The sequence below is a fragment of the Misgurnus anguillicaudatus genome, chromosome 13 (genome assembly GCF_027580225.2).
Source record: "Misgurnus anguillicaudatus chromosome 13, ASM2758022v2, whole genome shotgun sequence".
Taxonomy (NCBI): domain Eukaryota; kingdom Metazoa; phylum Chordata; class Actinopteri; order Cypriniformes; family Cobitidae; genus Misgurnus; species Misgurnus anguillicaudatus.
This window is the reverse complement of record NC_073349.2, coordinates 522,404-541,460: the sequence shown is the minus strand read 5'-3', so window position 1 is coordinate 541,460 and position 19,057 is coordinate 522,404. Positions and strand designations below refer to the sequence as shown.

Here is a 19,057-nt window from a genome sequence, read left to right as displayed (position 1 = left end):
ATGCTGCTCCCATGACAACACGTCAAACTTTACTTTCATTTTCAGGCATATTTAAGCTCTTGTCATGCACTTTGGGTGCCTTAACATACTCGAAAACTCTTGAAATTTGGCACAGATATCAGAGTCATCGGCCATTAGGACCGGGCAAAGGCTGGACCACGGGCGTGGCAAGGGAGCTCTGTAGCGCCCCCTGTAATGCAAAAACAAACATTGGGGCACAGATCGTGCAAACATGTACGCACATGTATGAAAGTTGGTACGCATATAGATCTCATTGACCCGAACAACTTTCGCACTCTAACATTTTGGCTCCGCCCAACAGGAAGTCCGCCATTTTGGATTGTTTAAAAAATGCATGCAGTGAACTTTTGAATACTCCTCCTAGGGGATTCATGCAAATGACACCAAACGTGGTGATCATGATGTCAAGACAGTGGACTTGCTAAATTGCGAAGGGATTTTTGATATCTCGAACGGTGTTGCCATGGCGAAGCGGCAAAGTCATGGCGAAATCAGAGAAACATGAAGTGTCTAATATCTAAGGCAAAAGTGTCTTATAGTGATGACACGCGAGGTGTTTGTTCGTCTGAAAATTCCGATCGCATCGATGTGCCTATTGTGAGTCTCGGGTATAGCGCCACCACCAGGCGCCAGGAAGTGTTGCAGTCACAAAGGTTGATTTTTTTGACAGTTCCATGTGATGTTCTTTTAAATACTCCTCCTAGAATGTTTATGCGATTGACACCAAAAGTGGTCAACATGATGCCAAGACATAGTAGATGATAAATTGCGAAGGGATTTTTGATATCTCGAACGTTGTTCCCATGGCAACGCGTCAAACTTTACTTTCATTTTAAAGGCATATTTAAGCCCTTCAGTTGCATGCAGTGAACTTTTAAATACTCCTTCTAGGATATTCATGCGATTGACTCCAGAAGTGGTCAACATGATGCTGAGACATTGTAGATGATAAATTGCGAAGGGATTTTTGACATCTCGAACGCTGTTGCCATGGCAACGCGTCAAACTTTACTTTCATTTTAAAGGCATTTTTAAGCCTTAGTGTGTCATGCACTGAACTTTTAAATACTCCTTCTAGAATAATCATGCAATTGACACCAGAAGTTGTCATCATGATACTGAGACATTGGAAATGATAAAATGCGAAGGGATTTTTGACATCTCGAACATTGTTGCCATGGCAACGCATCAAAGTTTACTATTATTTCAGGAATATGTAAGCCTCTTGGCATGCTTAGGTTAACTTCAAATTTGGCACACACATCAGAGTTGTCAACTGTTAAGTGTTGACAAACAGGTCAGACATAGGTGTGCCTCTTAAGTCGCTCACTAGCGCCTCCGTTTGTCCAAAATGTGAGGTTTCTTTTACCTACAGTCCCCAAATGGGTCAGTAACAACATAAATAGTCCACCGATATTTACCCACTTGATGCACTTGCCCACCGTGCATCGTTTTCTCGGAGGCACCGTGTAGCGGTAAAAAACGTGCGAGGGCCCGCCATCGCTGCTTGCAGCTATATTTTTTATTATTATTTTTTTTTTTTTTTTACGTTTCGGGGCAATTTGGGGGCCTTAACATACTCAAAAACTCTTGAAATTTTGCACAGACGTCAGAGTCGTCGGCCATCAGGTCCGGGCAAAGGCTGGACAACGGGCGTGGCAAGGGAGCTCTGTAGCGCCCCCTGTAATTCAAAAACAAACATTGGGGCACAGATCGGGCAAAAATTTACGCACATGTACGAGAGTTGGTACACATATAGAACTCATCGACCTGAACAACTTTCGCACTTAAACCTATTAGCTCCGCCCAACAGGAAGTCAGCCATTTTTGATTGTTTCAAAAACGCATGTGATGAACTTTTAAAGGGATAGTTTGGCCAAAAACGATATTAAACCCATGATTTACTCACCCCCAAGCTGTCCGAGTTGCATATGTCCATCGTTTTTCAGACAAACACATTTTCGGATGTTTTGGAGGATATTTTGGATCTTTCTGTTCATTAAATGTAATGTTACGGGGTCCAGCAATAGTCCACGACCTTCAAGTCCAAAAAAGTGCGTCCATCCTTCACAAATTAAATCCAAATGGCTCCAGGATGATAAACAAAGGTCTTCTGTGGGTGGTCCGTGCGGTGTTGTTGTGGAGGTGTCCATATTTGGAATGTTGTTGACGTTGTAAACTACCTTCCGGTAGCGCCGCCATCTTAGACTCAGGAGAGAGTATTGGCGTAGTGTACGCACTTTTCTTAGTGACGTATGACAAATTCGGAGGGCGGGGGCACAGAGCAGCAGCAGAGAAACTCTGTACGCTGCGTAAACTCTCATCCTGAATGCGCATCACTCCAAGATGTCGGCGCTACCGGAGGGTGGTTTGTAACGTTGATAACATTTTAAATATGGATATTTCTACAACAACACCGCACGGATTACCCACAGAAGACCTTTGTTTATCATCCTGGAGCCGTTTGGATTTAATTTGTGAAGGATGGACGCACTTTTTTGGACTTGAAGGTCGTGGACTATTGCTGGACCCCGTAACATTACATTTAATGAACAGAAAGATCTAAAATATTTTCTAAAATATCCGAAAATGTGTTTGTCTGAAAAACGATGGACATATGCAACTCGGACAGCTTGGGGGTGAGTAAATCATGGGTTTAATATCGTTTTTGGCCGAACTATCCCTTTAAATACTATGAACATTTCTTAGATTTATTACCTTTGTGGACTACAAATGCAAGTTGATGTCATACTGCGATTGCTTGGTGAAGATAATTTACAAACATGAGAACGGATGGATTATGACTTTTTTTAAACAAAGGTATGTTGTCCCGTTTAGATTTTTCATGTTCATTCTATATGCACTGTCAGCTATGATGAAGTGTAATTAATCATTGCGCCGCCAACTACGGTCCTGCGACGTCAGATATGTCTTGTCTATTTTTTTACAAAATAGAGTAACGCGAGTAACGAACTCATTTACATTTCAGTAATTGTAATTGCGTTACTTGATTTAAAAAAAATACTTCGTTACATGCTCGTTATTGCTAAAAGTAGTGGAGTTACAGTTACAGTTACTTTGTAACGCGTTACTCCCATCACTGATAGTCACTTATGATGCCAATAGTCAGTTATGGTCATAGCGCCACCAGCTGGTAACAGGAAGTAACATGTTTACAATGATAATGCAATGTCGGATTTGTCCCAAACTTCACATGATTGATAAGAGTCCTGGACTGAACACATCTACGTGCCAATATTTACATGTAGTCACTCATACTCACACACACTCGCTTACTCTCTCTCTCTCTCTCTCTCTCTCTCTCTCTCTCTCTCTCTCATGCTATCTTACACGATGCTACCTCGCTGTCATTTGTAATTAGCAACAGGAAATGTGGCACATTATACTACACTTTTAAATGGTTCACCTATGTTTACATGCTTAACTGCTTATTTACTACTGTTCCCTTTAATTCTTATGCCACGGCGTGGCGGTGTCATGTGTGCGAGGGCCCTTCCATCACTGCTTGCAGTTTTAATCGGATCTTGCTCTTCTCTGTGCATGCACGCGCCGCGCATCCACGTGATTGACATCAGAGGAGCGCGAGAAAAACTCGAGACAGCTAAACTCGACAGATAACTTCCCTGCGCCTCGTCAATTAATTGTATATAGCAGGAAAAGTTATCAGTCTCTTAGAAATACAAGGTGTGAGTGTGTAAACTGACTGAAATGCGTGTATCTCCGGGGCGGATCTGCAACGGATCTAGACCGGAGCTGCCGGCTTCGGGTTAGGGTTCGAAATGCTTTTACACAAAAGACATGTTTGTGAATGATAAAAATGTAGTCTGTGCACTTCCGGAAAAATCGGCCGAAAAAATAAAAAAAGTCCGGTTGCCGATCACGCAAAAACCGTCCGGTTCCGATCTCTGGCCGGTCAACCGGTGCATCCCTAGATGAGATTAGACATCACCAGAGTGAATTTGAGTAACATTGTTGCAATTCTGAATGAAACAGAGAGAGGTCACAGATTTCAGTAAGCTGTTGTTACTCTCTACCAGATTGTGTAACATTAAATGGCAACAGCCCCAAGAAAAAAACAAACATTTGTCATGTTCTGGTATTTTAGAACCTATTTCGCGTTATTTTAATCGGTGCGTTCGTTTCTCATGAAGTCTGACTGCTTCATTCATACGATAGACTAGAGCGAACAAGGGTAAATGACGTTATCGCTCAGTGGGCGGTCACGTATAGACCTCTCTCACAATTTTCGTATTTATGACCGGAAATACGTAATCGTCACGGAAATCTACTTCCTCCGCAGTCATTGCAATGTAAAAAGCTGTATCTGTTCCATTAATTCCCTGTTGATGGTGAAGTTAGACAGAAGTGGATTCAGGCTATCCGGCGGGATTAAGGACCTAACTTCACCATAAGAAAGGGGAGCACTTATGTATGCAGCAGACACTTCACTTAAGACGACTACATTTTAGGGCTCACTGGTCGCCGCTTGCAACCAAATGCTGTCTCTACCCATTTTTCTTGGAACGAGTTCACCCCGACACACAAACATACAATCACAGACATTACCAGACAAAAATGTTAATTGATAATGATAGCATCCGGCTAACGTTATTGTTGCTACACACAAGACGTTCACTTGGACAACCATAGGCAGTAATTGAAGGTAATTGGTACCATATTGCTTCATTCAAAGCAGACAATAATGTTTTAGCAAAGTAGTCTATTATCTACTATACATACATTATGTGTAAGTGCACACGCTAATAATGTGTTGTTTTAGTTAACAGTTCAGTAACAGTTAGACTCGCTCTCTACTTACCTTGATATTTATGGACAAATTCTTCATGGAAAAAAATTTCCTCTAATATTCGTGTCACATCAGCAAATGTAATATTTGGCAAATCCGTTAACGAAGTTGTGTAGACTCTTTGATCCATTTTAAACTTGCCCGGGTTTATGTTTTTCTAGTGTGTTGACTAGGGCTGTCACTTTTGTGAAAAAATCATTTTCGATTTTTAATATATAAGTGTTCATTGAATCGATTGTAAAATCGATTTTCCATATCTAAAAAGACGTTTCCATTTTCAACGCCAAATAACGGACAAACGTAAAGAGAGCGCTGGAAACGCACAAGTCAGCAATATTTCTTATTTTTTGTCATTAAGCTTCGTGCAGAATAACAAACAGCAACAGTAGTGCAACATTCTCGAAAAAAATATGCAGAGTGGACTGATGCCATAACATAAATAAAAAACATTACTGCAGGCTTCAAACCGGCTGCATTTATGATTTAGGCAATTCAAAAATTATTTTAAATAATGATTCAATCCATTTCAAACGATTGTTCAAAAACGAAACTTTAAATAGACTTACTTGAAGTTGAGAACAGGCTGTGTGTTTTTTTATTAAACGTAACAGACACTTAGGCGGCACTAGGCAGGCATAATGAAATGCGCAAAAAGGCTAGGGCCATTACAAATTATTGGTCAGGAAAACAAGTTGATCATGAACATTTTCGGGGTCCAGAGCGTTTTTTTATTCATGTCCATCTGTTGAGAAGACGCGCTCCGACCGCACTGATGTCCCAGGGAAACTCGGGTACTTCGTTGCCAGCTGCGCAAGGTGGGGATATGTCGTACTGTCAATCTTCCACCACAAAAGCGGTTCGCTGTCAGCTGGCAATGGTGGCTCATGTAAGGTCTGTTTCGTTGCTCTCTCGTGTTGCGCAGGTTCATCGACGTTGTCCTCCATTTTCTTTGAAAAACACTAGATGCAGGGATTGAAAGCGTGAAACTATAGGTGCGTAAAATTGCTGGGTATTTTCTGTCTAGCTTTCGCAACGCCTACTGCACCATCGGAATTCTTCATTTTATTTTTCTGCTTGTTTGTGAGTTTCATTACGTCTATATTTTTAATTGTTTAATTCTTTAAAAATTAATAGTGTACATATTTGGTAAAATCGATTACCTATTTTCGTTTTCGAAACTTTTTTTCGTTGGTCCGATCGATTGTGCAATCGATTTTCGAACGAAAAGTGACAGCCCTAGTGTTGACGCTTGACAGGAACTCCGCTTTCACAACGATTACGTATTTCCGGTTACTGTGAGAAAGGTCTATATCGTTAGAAACTCCCTTGCAGCGCTCACGATAATGTGCACGGGCCACCGGCGTGGTCTCGCATAAACAATTGCTAAACAGCAACCTCTGGTCACAGAATTCGATAGGTCACAGAATTCGGCACAACACCGGCTAGTGATGGGAGAACTTAAGCTTTTCGAAGCTTCGAATCAATAGCTTCGAAAATGTATTCAGTTTTTCGAAGCAGTTCGAAACACCACACACGCTGGGGACTCCTGCTGGTCAAAATAGTGTAAAAGCAGATATGTCCAAACATTTTACACAGTTTTTTACTAAATATAAGAAGATTTGTCTTAAAATATGTTAAAAAAAATTATTTAACTTAATTAACTCTTTCCCCGCCATTGACGAGTTATCTCGTCAATCTGCAATACCACACTGTAAAAAATCCAACTAATGAAATTTTGGAGAGACAAAAATATATAAGTTCAACCAATTTTTTTGTTTGAGCTAGTTGAGAAGACATTATTTTAAGTCTAGATAAATCTGTGTTTAAAATATTAAATGAATGGTTATTTTCAAATCCAGTCAACATTCAGAATGGCTAGTGTTGACTGAACTAATTAAGACAAATCAGGTAGATGAGCTCCATATGAGCTCCAGAAAATCACAGACACTTAAGCGCTCACACCCCGCCCAGCGCAGCCTCGCCTCGGCAAGCGCATCAGAAATCAACTGCTGGCTCTGATATCTCTGTGGCGTTTAAATGTGATTTAATTCATTTTAATTTCTCATGCTTAACAATGAAAGGGTTATGTTTTAAATCATATTTTATCAATTATGTGCAATCCTATCGCTGTTGAGTGATGTTTCATATCTTTTACATTTGTTATAACAGGACTGCATGCGAATTTTAACTTCAGAGCTGGAGGAGCGGGTGGAGAAATAGTCCCAATATCATAACAATCTTAAATAAAACTTCTAAATATACCCGTGCGTGTACCCGCGCTTGTGTATGTACAGTATGTGCGTGAGTTTTAATTAAAAATGTCTTTACTCGGAAGGATCTGAATCACAGGTAATTTCATCTGAGATCATTCCGCATGTAACAGCTGGAATCACTCACTGTTTCCTACAACGACACAAGTCATCAGCCGTTTCCTCAAGTTCACGTCAGGTAAGTGTTTGTAAATAAATGTTAATTTTAGACTATATTAATTGGCAAAGACGCAAATACTCGACGTTTTTGTAAACATATAAGTTATATAAAGGTGTGTTATGTTATGTGTCCGAGTTAAAGTGTGTGTTATGTTATGTGTCCGAGTTAAAGTGGAGCCATTTTAGTTAAGATAATACCGGACAGGGTTTAGGACTCCGTCTTAATTATAATTGGGACATTTTTACAAACAAACCTTATAAAATACAATACTGGCGTGCATTTTGAGACAAAACAATAGCACTCATATGTCAGAGATGTCAGTATTTTAGTCAGTGATGAGTCCTGTCCGAGAAAACCGCCCAATAGTGTTTAATTCAATTACGTGTGATGTCTGAGGGAAATTTGACAATTTTAGGGTATAAAATCTTTCACCGTCAAGCTTTATTATATTAAACATGTATTTATGTATGTGTGTGTGTTTTTATTCCTCTGTTTATCAAACCAGAGCGGTGATGATGTGGAGAGGCAGACCAGAGGGCTGAAGAAAGTCTCCTAAATGGCCCTGCAGATGTTCTGACTGACTTTGGAGTGCCTTTTGGACTGTTTAATGCCCTCTATTTAGAGAAGACTTAATTCTGTATGTTCAGTCTGTATGATAAGTGAATAAAGCTTTTGTTTTTATGTGACTGAAGTTAATTATTTGTTAACAACAGCAGCATAAATTATTTGATAATTTTAAAAAGTTTCTTAAAAATTCCCAAATAATAAATATTAATTGAAATAACACATACAACATTGAGTAAATACTTAAATTTTAATTGACAGAGTCTTTGCTGTAAGTTTTTAAAGATTCAACTGATTAAAACATTTTAGTTGAATGAACTATAAAGCTAGTTGAGCAAACATACTTTTTTATATTTGAGTCAAGTTTGGGCCAACTAAAAAACATCAATCCAGGTAACACTTTGGAGTCAGAGATTGAGTAAACGTAAAATTTCTGTGGAACTAGCAGGGCTCGAAATTGCGACCATTTTGGTCGCATATGCGACCGAAATTTAATCTGTGCGACCTTAAAAGATATTTGGGAGCATTTGTGCGACTGCCCATTTTGTTGTGACGCGAGTTGATTGTGATCCTGCGTGCTGGCGCTGTCCCAGGTTCAGTGTTCTCTCCAACGATACATAACCAATAAAATTTCACCATTAGGTTCTTGTGTTTAATGAAGACCGCAGATTGGCTAATATGAGCGTCAGTCATTCCTTGTTGCCGTGAAGCGCGGAAATGTGAAAAGACGAACGCGTCGCGAGCATGACGAGAGCGAGCCGATTACAGCCAAGGTTATTACTTTTTTGACGACGATCCGGATTCAAATGTAACTCCACCACCGGAAAATACGAGTTGACGTTAAACCTTTCAGAGAGAGTGGCTTAAAGATTTCGAGTGTCCGCTATGAAAATGTAACTTACCGTGTTTACTGTAAATCCTGTAAAACGCCGTTAATGGCGGAATCAAAACATTTTAAGCGCCAAACGTACCTTGCTTAAACCTGGCGAAAGTGCCAAAAATACAAGCTGTGTCATGACAAATGTGTTTATTATTGATGGAGACACCGAGCTGTCTGTCACAGTGTGTTTGATGGTGTATGTGCGCATGCGCTGGTGAATGGACATTCGACAAACATCCTTGTGGTCCATGTTGCGGTGGAATACGACAATGCTGATGGTATGTTTTTGTTGTATTTTTAAAACATTGCCTATTTAGTAGTAAAAGCATCCTGGTAATGCAGTTATCAATACCAATATATATTAGCCTTCTATATTAGGGTCACTTTTGTAATGTCACAATTAATCAGCGTTTTACGTATTTGCTAGATTTTCTATGTAATCTTAATCATGTTACCTGTAATTGTTAAATTATTATTGCTGCAATACTATATTTCAACAGCAACTTTCCTATAAAATGCGTGGCGTCTTTTGTAGTTTAGCAACCATGAGCCGCAATCTCCGGGACGACGAGCAAATGGAATGCGGATTTAAATCTCTCATCTGTACCTCGCGCCAAATCATATCATTGTCACCATGCGATCTATTAATCTATTGAGGAGTGTTTGCTCAGAGAAGAGCGGTCACTCAGAAGTACGAAAAGGAGGTGCGGGGTTAGTTCACGTCAAGTCACAGCTTCCAATGACGACGCCATATAGGGAGAGAGAGAACAGGAGATGATGCACACAAACTAAATTACTGATGAAAATAAAATAGGCTTAAGCCATAAAGTGCCATCTGCCATGGTTAGAAAAGGGTAAAGATGAGGAGAAAAGATAAGTATGTATGCTGCTGTGTCACCTGGTTATGAGTAATATAATATAATTAAATGTCTAGTATCAAATATATCACTATCTAGCTTGCTAAGCAATTACAAGTAGATCAGTATTTTTTATTTTTCTAACAGTATGTAACATTAAACACTACCATTGAAAAGTTTTAGGGTCACATTGACTTATTAATATTTTCTCCACATATTACTATAATAGCAAATTTATCAAAACTATGGACTAACACAGATGGAACTATGAAAGTCAATACTGTGACTGAAGAAATCCATATCAAAACACAACCTGGTGGCAAAAAAATGCATAATAGTTTATAAATGTAAAATAAATAATTGTGTTTTTTAATGTTAAAATAGCTCTTCTTTGTCCCTTTTATGAGATGTTGATCTCAGAAATGGCCCCAAGCCTATCTAAGTTTGAGACCCCTGCATTACAGCATTTAACACTGACTGACATTCAGGGTGCACTTATAATATTATTAAGCTGAGCCTGAAAGTCTGTTTTACTGGACAGTGATATCATTTTTTGTATGAAGACTTAACACGTATTAAAAGGTGAACATTAATATATTTATCCCTTCTCATTTTAAATATGATATAGGAGAAGGTTTCATTGGCAAATTAATTTTTTCAGAGGTTTGTTTTTGGTTCAGACATCCATTGCAGGCATTCTTGGCAGTATTTCCTGAGGCTTTTTTAAAATGCTTACCGTTATCGGATTATACCGTTATCGACCGAAATTAAGAAGTATATCATGATAAAAATTTTGGCCATATCGTCCAGCCCTAACCGCTAATTATATCCATCTCGTCATGCAAGCTGAGTTGCATCGCCGTGATACCCATTTCAGTTGCGACCAACTTTCGCCGAATCCCGTAGGAAGGACGGCAAAAACATCAACAATTGCCTTGCTCGCGTTTCTCTGTTCCTCTTTTAAAATCAATGCTCTGTCGATATCTTTTAGAACAGACTCAATGTCAGAATCCACACATCTGAACTCTACAGCGGCAGCCATTTCGTTGTAAACAGATTCAACACACGCGCTCTTTGGCGACGTGGTTCATTACGTTACTGTTGATTATCTGTCCATCATCGTATAAAGCCCGCCCTGACAATTTGATTGGTTCGACCAGTTTTGGGTCTAGCATAGTAGCTCCTCAATGCAGAAACCCCAGACCGATCTTCCCATTCTCAAAATCTTGTGGGCGGGGCTGAGATCGGCTGGCACCCAGGCTACTATAAGGTCGCAGCCCTTGAATTGGGACACAGCTTATGAGACACTGGTCATGTGATCAACTCCCCCTAGTGGTGAACCATCGGATTTTCGAAACAGTTATGACGTAATGAAGCCTCGTTTGCTAAAATCACGTGACTTGGGCCAGTTTGAAACACGCTCCGAACCACTGATTCGAAACAAAAGATTCGGTTTCGAAGCCTCATGAAGCAGTGCTTCGAAAACGACCATCACTAACACGGCATCATTTTGGATATACATTTTTTACCTAGCACTAGTAAATGCAGTATATTTTGTGAGAACACACGCAGATATACACTAGGCTACAGCTCATATCAATAATGTTATTGCATAATTTAATTAAATTCCTGCAAAAGTCTCAGCTTCAAACAAACAAACAAAAACAAAAATCTATCTTTAAACCAAACTTTAAAAACGTAGCCCTTCTACATCACATGGTGCGAACAGTAATTATGAAGTTAACTGTTACATCGTTCTGGCAACATATGGTACTAGGCAGGCAGGGCAGAAATTTGTTGAGTTTTTGTCGTATTTTTTCAAACGACTCAAAATCGAGACATTAATGTAAAAAAATAACTAATATGTTTTCCTTATGTAAGTTAGTTACAGCATGTCTAACTCTTCACAGCATTCTTTAAGCCATAATAAATTAATCATTTCAAATAACATCGGTTAGTGCAATTGTTATTTTAATTAATTATGTGGCATTTATGTTTTGTATTTAACAATTTTAAAATAATGTACATTACACAAACGTTTGTATATCTGTAACTTACCTTAGTCTTGGAGCAGCCCACAGATCTCAGAGCTCCGAAAAATATGGGTAGGAGGGCCATGAACAACAAACTGCCGTATGCCAGTGCAGTGCCCTCGGCGCTGGACACGAACCGGGCCGCAGTCCCGTTTACCGCATCCGAACCGTTACTGGATCCGTTCGGCACCGCTGCACTATGCTCTGCATCTTCCATGTTTCAGCGCGCGCGCGCGTGTGTGTGTGTTTAAATACTGTAAACAATGTAATCCTTTAAGAGAGATGTGCGTGTCAATTCCGCGTGCTTCTCTTTGATATAGGTCCGGTTCGCTCATAAGGCCACGTTTCCTAACTCGCTCTTGTGAACTCTGATGTTTTCTTCACTGTTCACACAGAAACATTCATACAATACTGACACCTACCAGAGAGGAAGAAGAATTACTGGTGCACTTTTTCCCCTCTGTCCAAGTCAGTTAAACGGCAGAACCATACAAGTACAGGTCTCTGCGGAACAAAAAAGGGGCGTTTCCCAATTGGGGGTGTTTTCAAACTGGGGGTAGGCGTTTTTAACCATCCAATGAAAAACGCATGGAAGCCCTGAAAAGCCATACGTCATTCGGAAGCCCTGAAAAGCCATACGTCATTATTTTTTACTTTCGCGTTTTCGCTTGATCATTGATTTATGTACCACAAAATACAGGAATTAAAAATAATGCAGCATGTCACTTTTTCTGAGTGCCTAAGTGCGGAGGTATGGAAACATTTTCTTTACGAATACGCCTAAAGAAACGTGTGACATAATTTTAAGTCGCTAAAAAGGAAGACAGACAACTAACAGACAACTAATGTACATATAAATAATGTACCCTTACGAAAATTAACCATGGTTTTATTGTGGTAAAAGTGTAGTAACCATGTTTTTTTGGTGTATTGATTACTACAGTATCAGCAAAACCATGGTTTTACTACACGGTTTAACTATGGTGTTTGAAACCATGGTTGTCAAAACCATGATTATTTTGTGGTTACTATGGTTTTACAACAGTAACCATGTTTTTTGGTTTTAACTGTAGTAAAACCGTGGTTAATTTTCGTAAGGGTAATTCAGTAAGACAAATAAATAATTATGCAAAGGGATACAAGCTATTTATTGTGCCAAAATTACTAAAAAAGAAAGATCATTCGGCGTAATATATTCAAAAACTATGAACTAATCTTGAATCATTCATAAACCTTTTAATACCATGCCAGAACAGTATGTTGTTGTAATTCAATATGTAAATAACACAGAAAACAAGCAACAGAGAGCGAGAGTGATGCATTTTATTGATATAAGGCAAACGCACAGCAAATTTTATTATATTATAGTGTAAGCCTTTTTCATAAAAGCTATAAAAGTGTGACATAACTGCACCAAATCAACAGATGATGACCACCATTAAAACCAAATACCTTCTACAGATCAGTAGACAGAATTTTATATTGCTTATACGCAAGTTATTTATAATTAACTTGTAAGTGTATTAGGGTCCCCTTATCAATACAAATATAAAAGCACATGATTACATTGGTCTAACTTGTCATATTTTTACAGAATGGGCTTTATATGTATTACTGATATTTAACTGACCTTGTAAAATGGATTATAATAAATAAAATATGTGGACCTGAAATGACGACTCAGAAAAAGTTAAACATTAGGATCAGTTTATTGACTTACCATATTGCCAAACTCATAGTCTAACACTTAAAACTAATTGTTTTAAATTCAATATTATCTTAGAGAAGTGTAATAAAAACAGAAACTAAAAAGTAGAAATTAATATACAAGAAATAAAGATGACAAAAAACAAAAACAACATTAGGATCAGTTTGTTGATCGCATATAGCTATAAAAACAACATTAGGATCAGTTTATTGACTTACCATATAGCCAAACTCATACACAGCAAAATCTGGAACCTCAGAATAACTCTATAAGAGTTAATTTCAACACTTTAAAAGTGTCTCATGGGGTCCACTCCCAATAGAGTTATTTTAACACTTTTGAAAGTGTTGGCACAATGACTCTTTTAAAGTGTTAGCAATTGACACTATACAGAGTTAAAAATCTAACTATAAATTGACACTATTCAGTGTTAAATATTTTTTATTTGTAAAAAAATTTACTCCCTCGGTGTAATTTGTTAACTCCAATGTAGTGTTATATTTTTTAATACTATGGTGTTAATATGGTAAATGTAAAGACAGAAACATATTACGGTACTTTTGGGACAAACTTTTTTATTTTTAAACAGTTTTTTTAATGTAACAATACGACAGTAAAATCTATCGTTCTCATTATAAAACTGTTCAGGTTTTAAATTTTATATGCCATCTGATCAACATTTATTTATGACAGAAAAATTGTCCTCAATGTATCATGCATTTAAGTGTTCATTAAATTAACATATTAACACCCGAGACAACTAAAAAGTACATTCCCAATGTATAACAACAGTACAGATATTTATAAACACTGTTTATGGGATGCTTCAGTTCATACAAACAAGTTTGACTTCATTTCAATCCAAAATCCATGTTTGTCTTCACATAATAACAGCAGAATATGATGAACCAGTAGCTGTAAGGTCCTCAGTAAGACCTTCAGACTGGATATTGAAGTTTCTGTTAATAAAACAAAAATAAAAGGGAAAAATGCATTATTAAAATGTAGAATTTACATACAGAACACACTACAAAATACTTTGAAAATAGTTATACATTTATGTTTTGCACAAAATACTCACTTTGTTATGAAATTGCTTTTCGTCTGAAGAAATTTTCATGTAGGCCTATTTCTGTGCTCCTCCAAAGTCCCCAAAGCAAATCTCCTGCACAAATTAACGGATTCAAATTTTTTTTTTTTACTAAAACAGCATATAAAGCAAAAAACAACAAAAAACTCCCCAAAACATTATGAGTATGAATTGCTCCATCTGAAGCTAAGACCTAAACTCAACAGCGGAATTCATATAATTACAATAACACATGACTCTTAATGTTAAACTTCATACTAACAGCAGTACCCACATGGAAAGAACCTATATATGGATATATGTGCATATATGAAACCTATATGCAGCCCATATGCACATATATGCTGCATATATATATAGCATATATGCACATATATAAAAATACATATGCACATATATGAAACCCATATGCAGCTAATATGCACATATATGCTGCACATATACAGCATATATGCACATATATAAAAATATATATGCGCATATATGAAACATATATGCAGCCAATATGCACATATATGCAGCACATATACAGCATATATGCACATATATAATAATATATATGCTGCATATATGCAAAATTGAGGTCCATATATGTGCATATACAGGCCATATAGGTCTCCTGTATTGCTTCTTTATAACCACATATGAGCCCTATAAGTTATGTCTCCTGGCAAATGTCATACATGCCCAGCTCATATTTTTTATTATCAAGGCAATAACTAAGAACTAACAAAAAAAATGCAAGAACTTATGTATGTGCAAACACATGAAATTTGTGTCACATGTAATTGGCATTTTATGGAATTTAACTACACTCTATGAAAGGATGTGTTAATCCTATTTAACACACTATGTGTCATTCCATCTTGATTTTGAGTTTAAATAAAGAAAAGGGACAAGATGTGTTAAAACAACACAAAGTATGTTGTCACGAAAATAACACAGAGTTGTGTTAAGTTAAGGACAACACATTAGATGTGTTATTTTAACACATTTATTTTAAGAGTGTATGGCAATTACAGGGAGAAAAGTTATGATGTCTGCACATTTAAAACATTTACAAGGTCTGTCTAGGACATGCATAACAAAATGGTTTACAATTTAACAGCTACTGTTTCAAGTTCTTTCACAGCGAAAGTAGTGCAGATGGTAGAGCGAGTTGTCTAATGATCGGAAGGTTGGGTGTTCGAATCCCAGCAGTGGCGGTTGGGATTGCATTTTTTTTTGTGATCGGAAGGTTCGATGTTTGAATCCTGGCTCCTGCAGTTGCAGACTGTCATTGGTTGGACCTTTATTTATGTTTAATTTATTAGCAGCTACAGATTTTAATAATTTTACCAATATATAGATTAACATATATGTGTGCATATATGTACATATGTGTGCATATGTACATATATGTACATATAATATAGGAAACCGGCCAATTTTATATATGTCACATATATGTAAAACCTATATCAAAACCTATATTGAAACATATATGTTTATATATGTTGTTTCCATGTGGGTATAAAACATAACACCTCACAACTCTCAAATGTTATTGATCAAAATTGTATTTATTGAACGTTTACGTACCATTTACAGTGAAAGAGATGACCTTCTGCTTGAACTGCATCATCCAAAAACACGGTTCATTGTGTGCTGTGGGAGGTCTTCTCTATTTAACACCCTAGGAGTTAACAAACTCCACTAACAAAACACTGTAGGAGTTGATTTTTTTAAAAAGTGGTAACACTCTGTTTTGACACCAACTCTTTATTTTTTATTTAATAAAAACAGAAACTAAAAAGTAGAAATTAATATACAAGAAATAAAGCTGACAAAAAAACAACAACATTAGGATTAGTTTGTTGATCGCATAGCTACAAAACCAACATTAGGATCAGTTTATTGATTGCATAGCTACAAAAACAACATTAGGATCAGTTTATTGATCGCATAGCTACAAAAACATCATTAGGCTCAGTTTATTGATCGCATAGCTACATTCCAAAAAACTAATTCTCAGTTTATGTGCAAAATATTCTAAAAGGTGTGTAATAAAAACGTCTATTTCAAATTAGATTACTTTTCCTCCAGCCTCATGAAAGCGATGTGTCGATTCCACAAAATCTCTCGCAGTCATCAGAGGAGTAAAACCCCTGCAACACACCTCTTTGTCCTCTACCTCTGTAACCTGCTCCATGATTCTTGTACAAGGTGTCACACAGGAGGCATCTGGATATTGAGTAAGGAATCGTGTACAGGGTTCTGTAGTTCTCATTAAATGCTTTCCAGTTCACCACACCTGATAAAAGTATAAAAAACTGATCTCATTCACAACAAGCAACTGCATTTAGTGCAACAATGTACTGACCAATGTTAATTGTGAAAGAAACAAACACAGCTTCTATTTACCTAACAATGATATCAAGTAAGATGGTTAATAAGACACTAATAAAACCTACTGTCCAGCCACTGAAAAATTTCCCAGAAACACAAAAATTCCTTGCACACAATGTTGTTAAAGCAACTGCATGTAAGGGCAAGGTTGTGGATTGCAAAATCGCCATCATGAACCAAAACTTCCAGCAAGATTGCTCGAAGAACTAGCAGAGGAAGGTGTAGAGCAGGGTTCCCCAAATTTTACCCTGGAGGGCCGGAGCACTACAGAGTTTAGGTCCAACCCTAATCAAACTTACCTACCTGTGATTTTCTAGTGATTATGAAGACCTTGATTAGCTTGCTCAGGTGTGTTTGATCAGGGTAGGAGCTAAACTCTGCAGTGCACCGACCCTCCAGGCCCAGACCTGGGGAACCCTGCTGTAGAGGATCAAAAGTAGTGGTCGTAATAACCCAATTGCACTTTAAATATTGAGTAAAATGGGGAATACATGCCTGCTGTATTTTCAAGGGTGTGTCACTGAGGACACAAGGAAGAGACGAGATTGTTCGACTTCATGCAGCGCCTAAAGAAACGACAGGTGGATGACGCCAAAGTACCGCGAGTTTGTTTCGAGAACCATATGGAGGAATCTAATTTCGACTAGCTCTCACGTTACTTTGACGTCATCCGCCTGTCGGTTCTTGCAGCGCCACATGAAGTCGAACAGACCTAATAGAACATCAATAATTTGAGGAGAAAAAGAGGAAAAAAAGAAATTATTTTATGGTTTTATTGTTTATGGTTTAATATATTTTATGCCAGTGTTTCTTCTTACTTACTGAAAGAGCTTGAGTCACCTGTTATGAGAATAGAAATGTTCAATTATTGACAATCAACACGTTCCTAGTCCTAATCTATCCATCTTTCTAATAGACCTGGCATTGCACACAATGAATACTGTTGGCTCTGTGTGACAAATTACTTATGTTCCTCTATCGTAAGTTGCTTAGGATAAAAGTCTGATAAATACATACATGCGAGTTTAAATGAAAATCTAAAATGTAATCATAATGGAGGACTGCAGTTACATTACCAGTTTACGCTGTGACCGAGTCAGTGGCTCGCTCCAGCAAGCTTTAGTAGGTTTTATCATGTGTAGCGTGGTCATTTGAGGACCCCAGTTCTCTTTACCTAAAGACACAATAAAGACAAAGACATATTATAACTGTGCATAGCCATAAAAAATTATGCAAAATATCATTACTTGCACTGCAGATGTAAACCGCTAAAGTGACACAGATATGCATATATTGCAATATAGTGACTTTGACCAGATGTAGGGAAAACAAAATTGCCAATCAATATAATATGAACTGACAGCTGCTTGTTTTCTCCCAAACACGAACTTATTTGTCAAAAATAACAATAGCAGATAATGTCCATTTAGGTGTTACTTTGAAATGACTGAATAATGTTACAAATATTTTTTTAGCATTCCTTATTATCAAAATATATGTTAGACAGCTGGAAATGTTAAATAAAATAACGAGACATTTACGAAAATTAACCATGGTTAAAAAAAACATGGTTACTGTAGTAAAACCATGGTAACCGCAAAATAACTATGGTTTTGATAACTGATTAGTGTAGTAAACCCATAGTTTTGCTGATAGTAATCAATACACCAAAAACTACACCTTTACCACAATAAAACCATGGTTAATGTTCGTACCTATTCGCGTATGCTCCCGTCATTACGGGGGTCTTAAGTCCAACGTGTGCACATTTGGAGAAAACTGCGGTAAAGTTGGTTTGATATTCACATTCAGACTTTTGGGTTCAATAACTTTGTTAATATGCATTTAATAGTGATAATTTCGTCAGATTACACTTACCAACCAAAATCTGCATATGTTACAAGCCGTTTTTTTGTAAAATTAGCGGTTTATAAGAGGCTTTTAAACACGTTAACATAGACATTATATACGTAGACACCTCATGACGTGCTGGAACGCATCAAGCGTCGGCACCATATTGGATGGTTCTCCTCACTGTACGCTACACTCTTAAAAAAATGTTTCTATATCGAACCAGAAATGGTTCTATCACCCGCTTCATATATGGAACCCCCAAATGGTTCAATATAGAACCACTTTAAATGGTTCTTTGAATCAAAGTTAGATGGTTCTATTTAAAACCATTAAAGGTTCTTTATTATTATGAGTAATTTATTATTGATAAGAAATTATAACCAATCCAGAAAATTATAAAAGTT

General features: G+C 37.4%; 1 protein-coding gene and 1 long non-coding RNA gene across 4 annotated transcripts in view; both read right to left on the bottom strand.

Moving 5' to 3' along the window:
* Positions 1-12,048, bottom strand: part of hm13 (histocompatibility (minor) 13) — a 125,970-nt gene extending 113,922 nt beyond the window's left edge. Inside the window, exon 1 of one of the 3 annotated variants that reach the window (XM_055188970.2) lies at positions 11,639-12,048. In XM_055188970.2, coding sequence (XP_055044945.1) covers positions 11,639-11,830 — 192 coding nt within the window. In that variant the 5' untranslated portion in view covers positions 11,831-12,048. The remainder of the gene's footprint in view (positions 1-11,638) is intronic. The other 2 variants (XM_055188968.2, XM_055188969.2) reach the window with 2 other exon arrangements.
* Positions 12,049-16,156: 4,108 nt separating this feature from the next.
* On the bottom strand, positions 16,157-17,973 carry LOC141369357 (uncharacterized). Its single transcript, XR_012373030.1, has 2 exons — positions 17,876-17,973; positions 16,157-16,704 (listed from the first exon to the last, which is right to left on the bottom strand). It is a non-coding gene; the product is annotated as an uncharacterized lncRNA (long non-coding RNA).
* Positions 17,974-19,057: the final 1,084 nt, after the last annotated feature.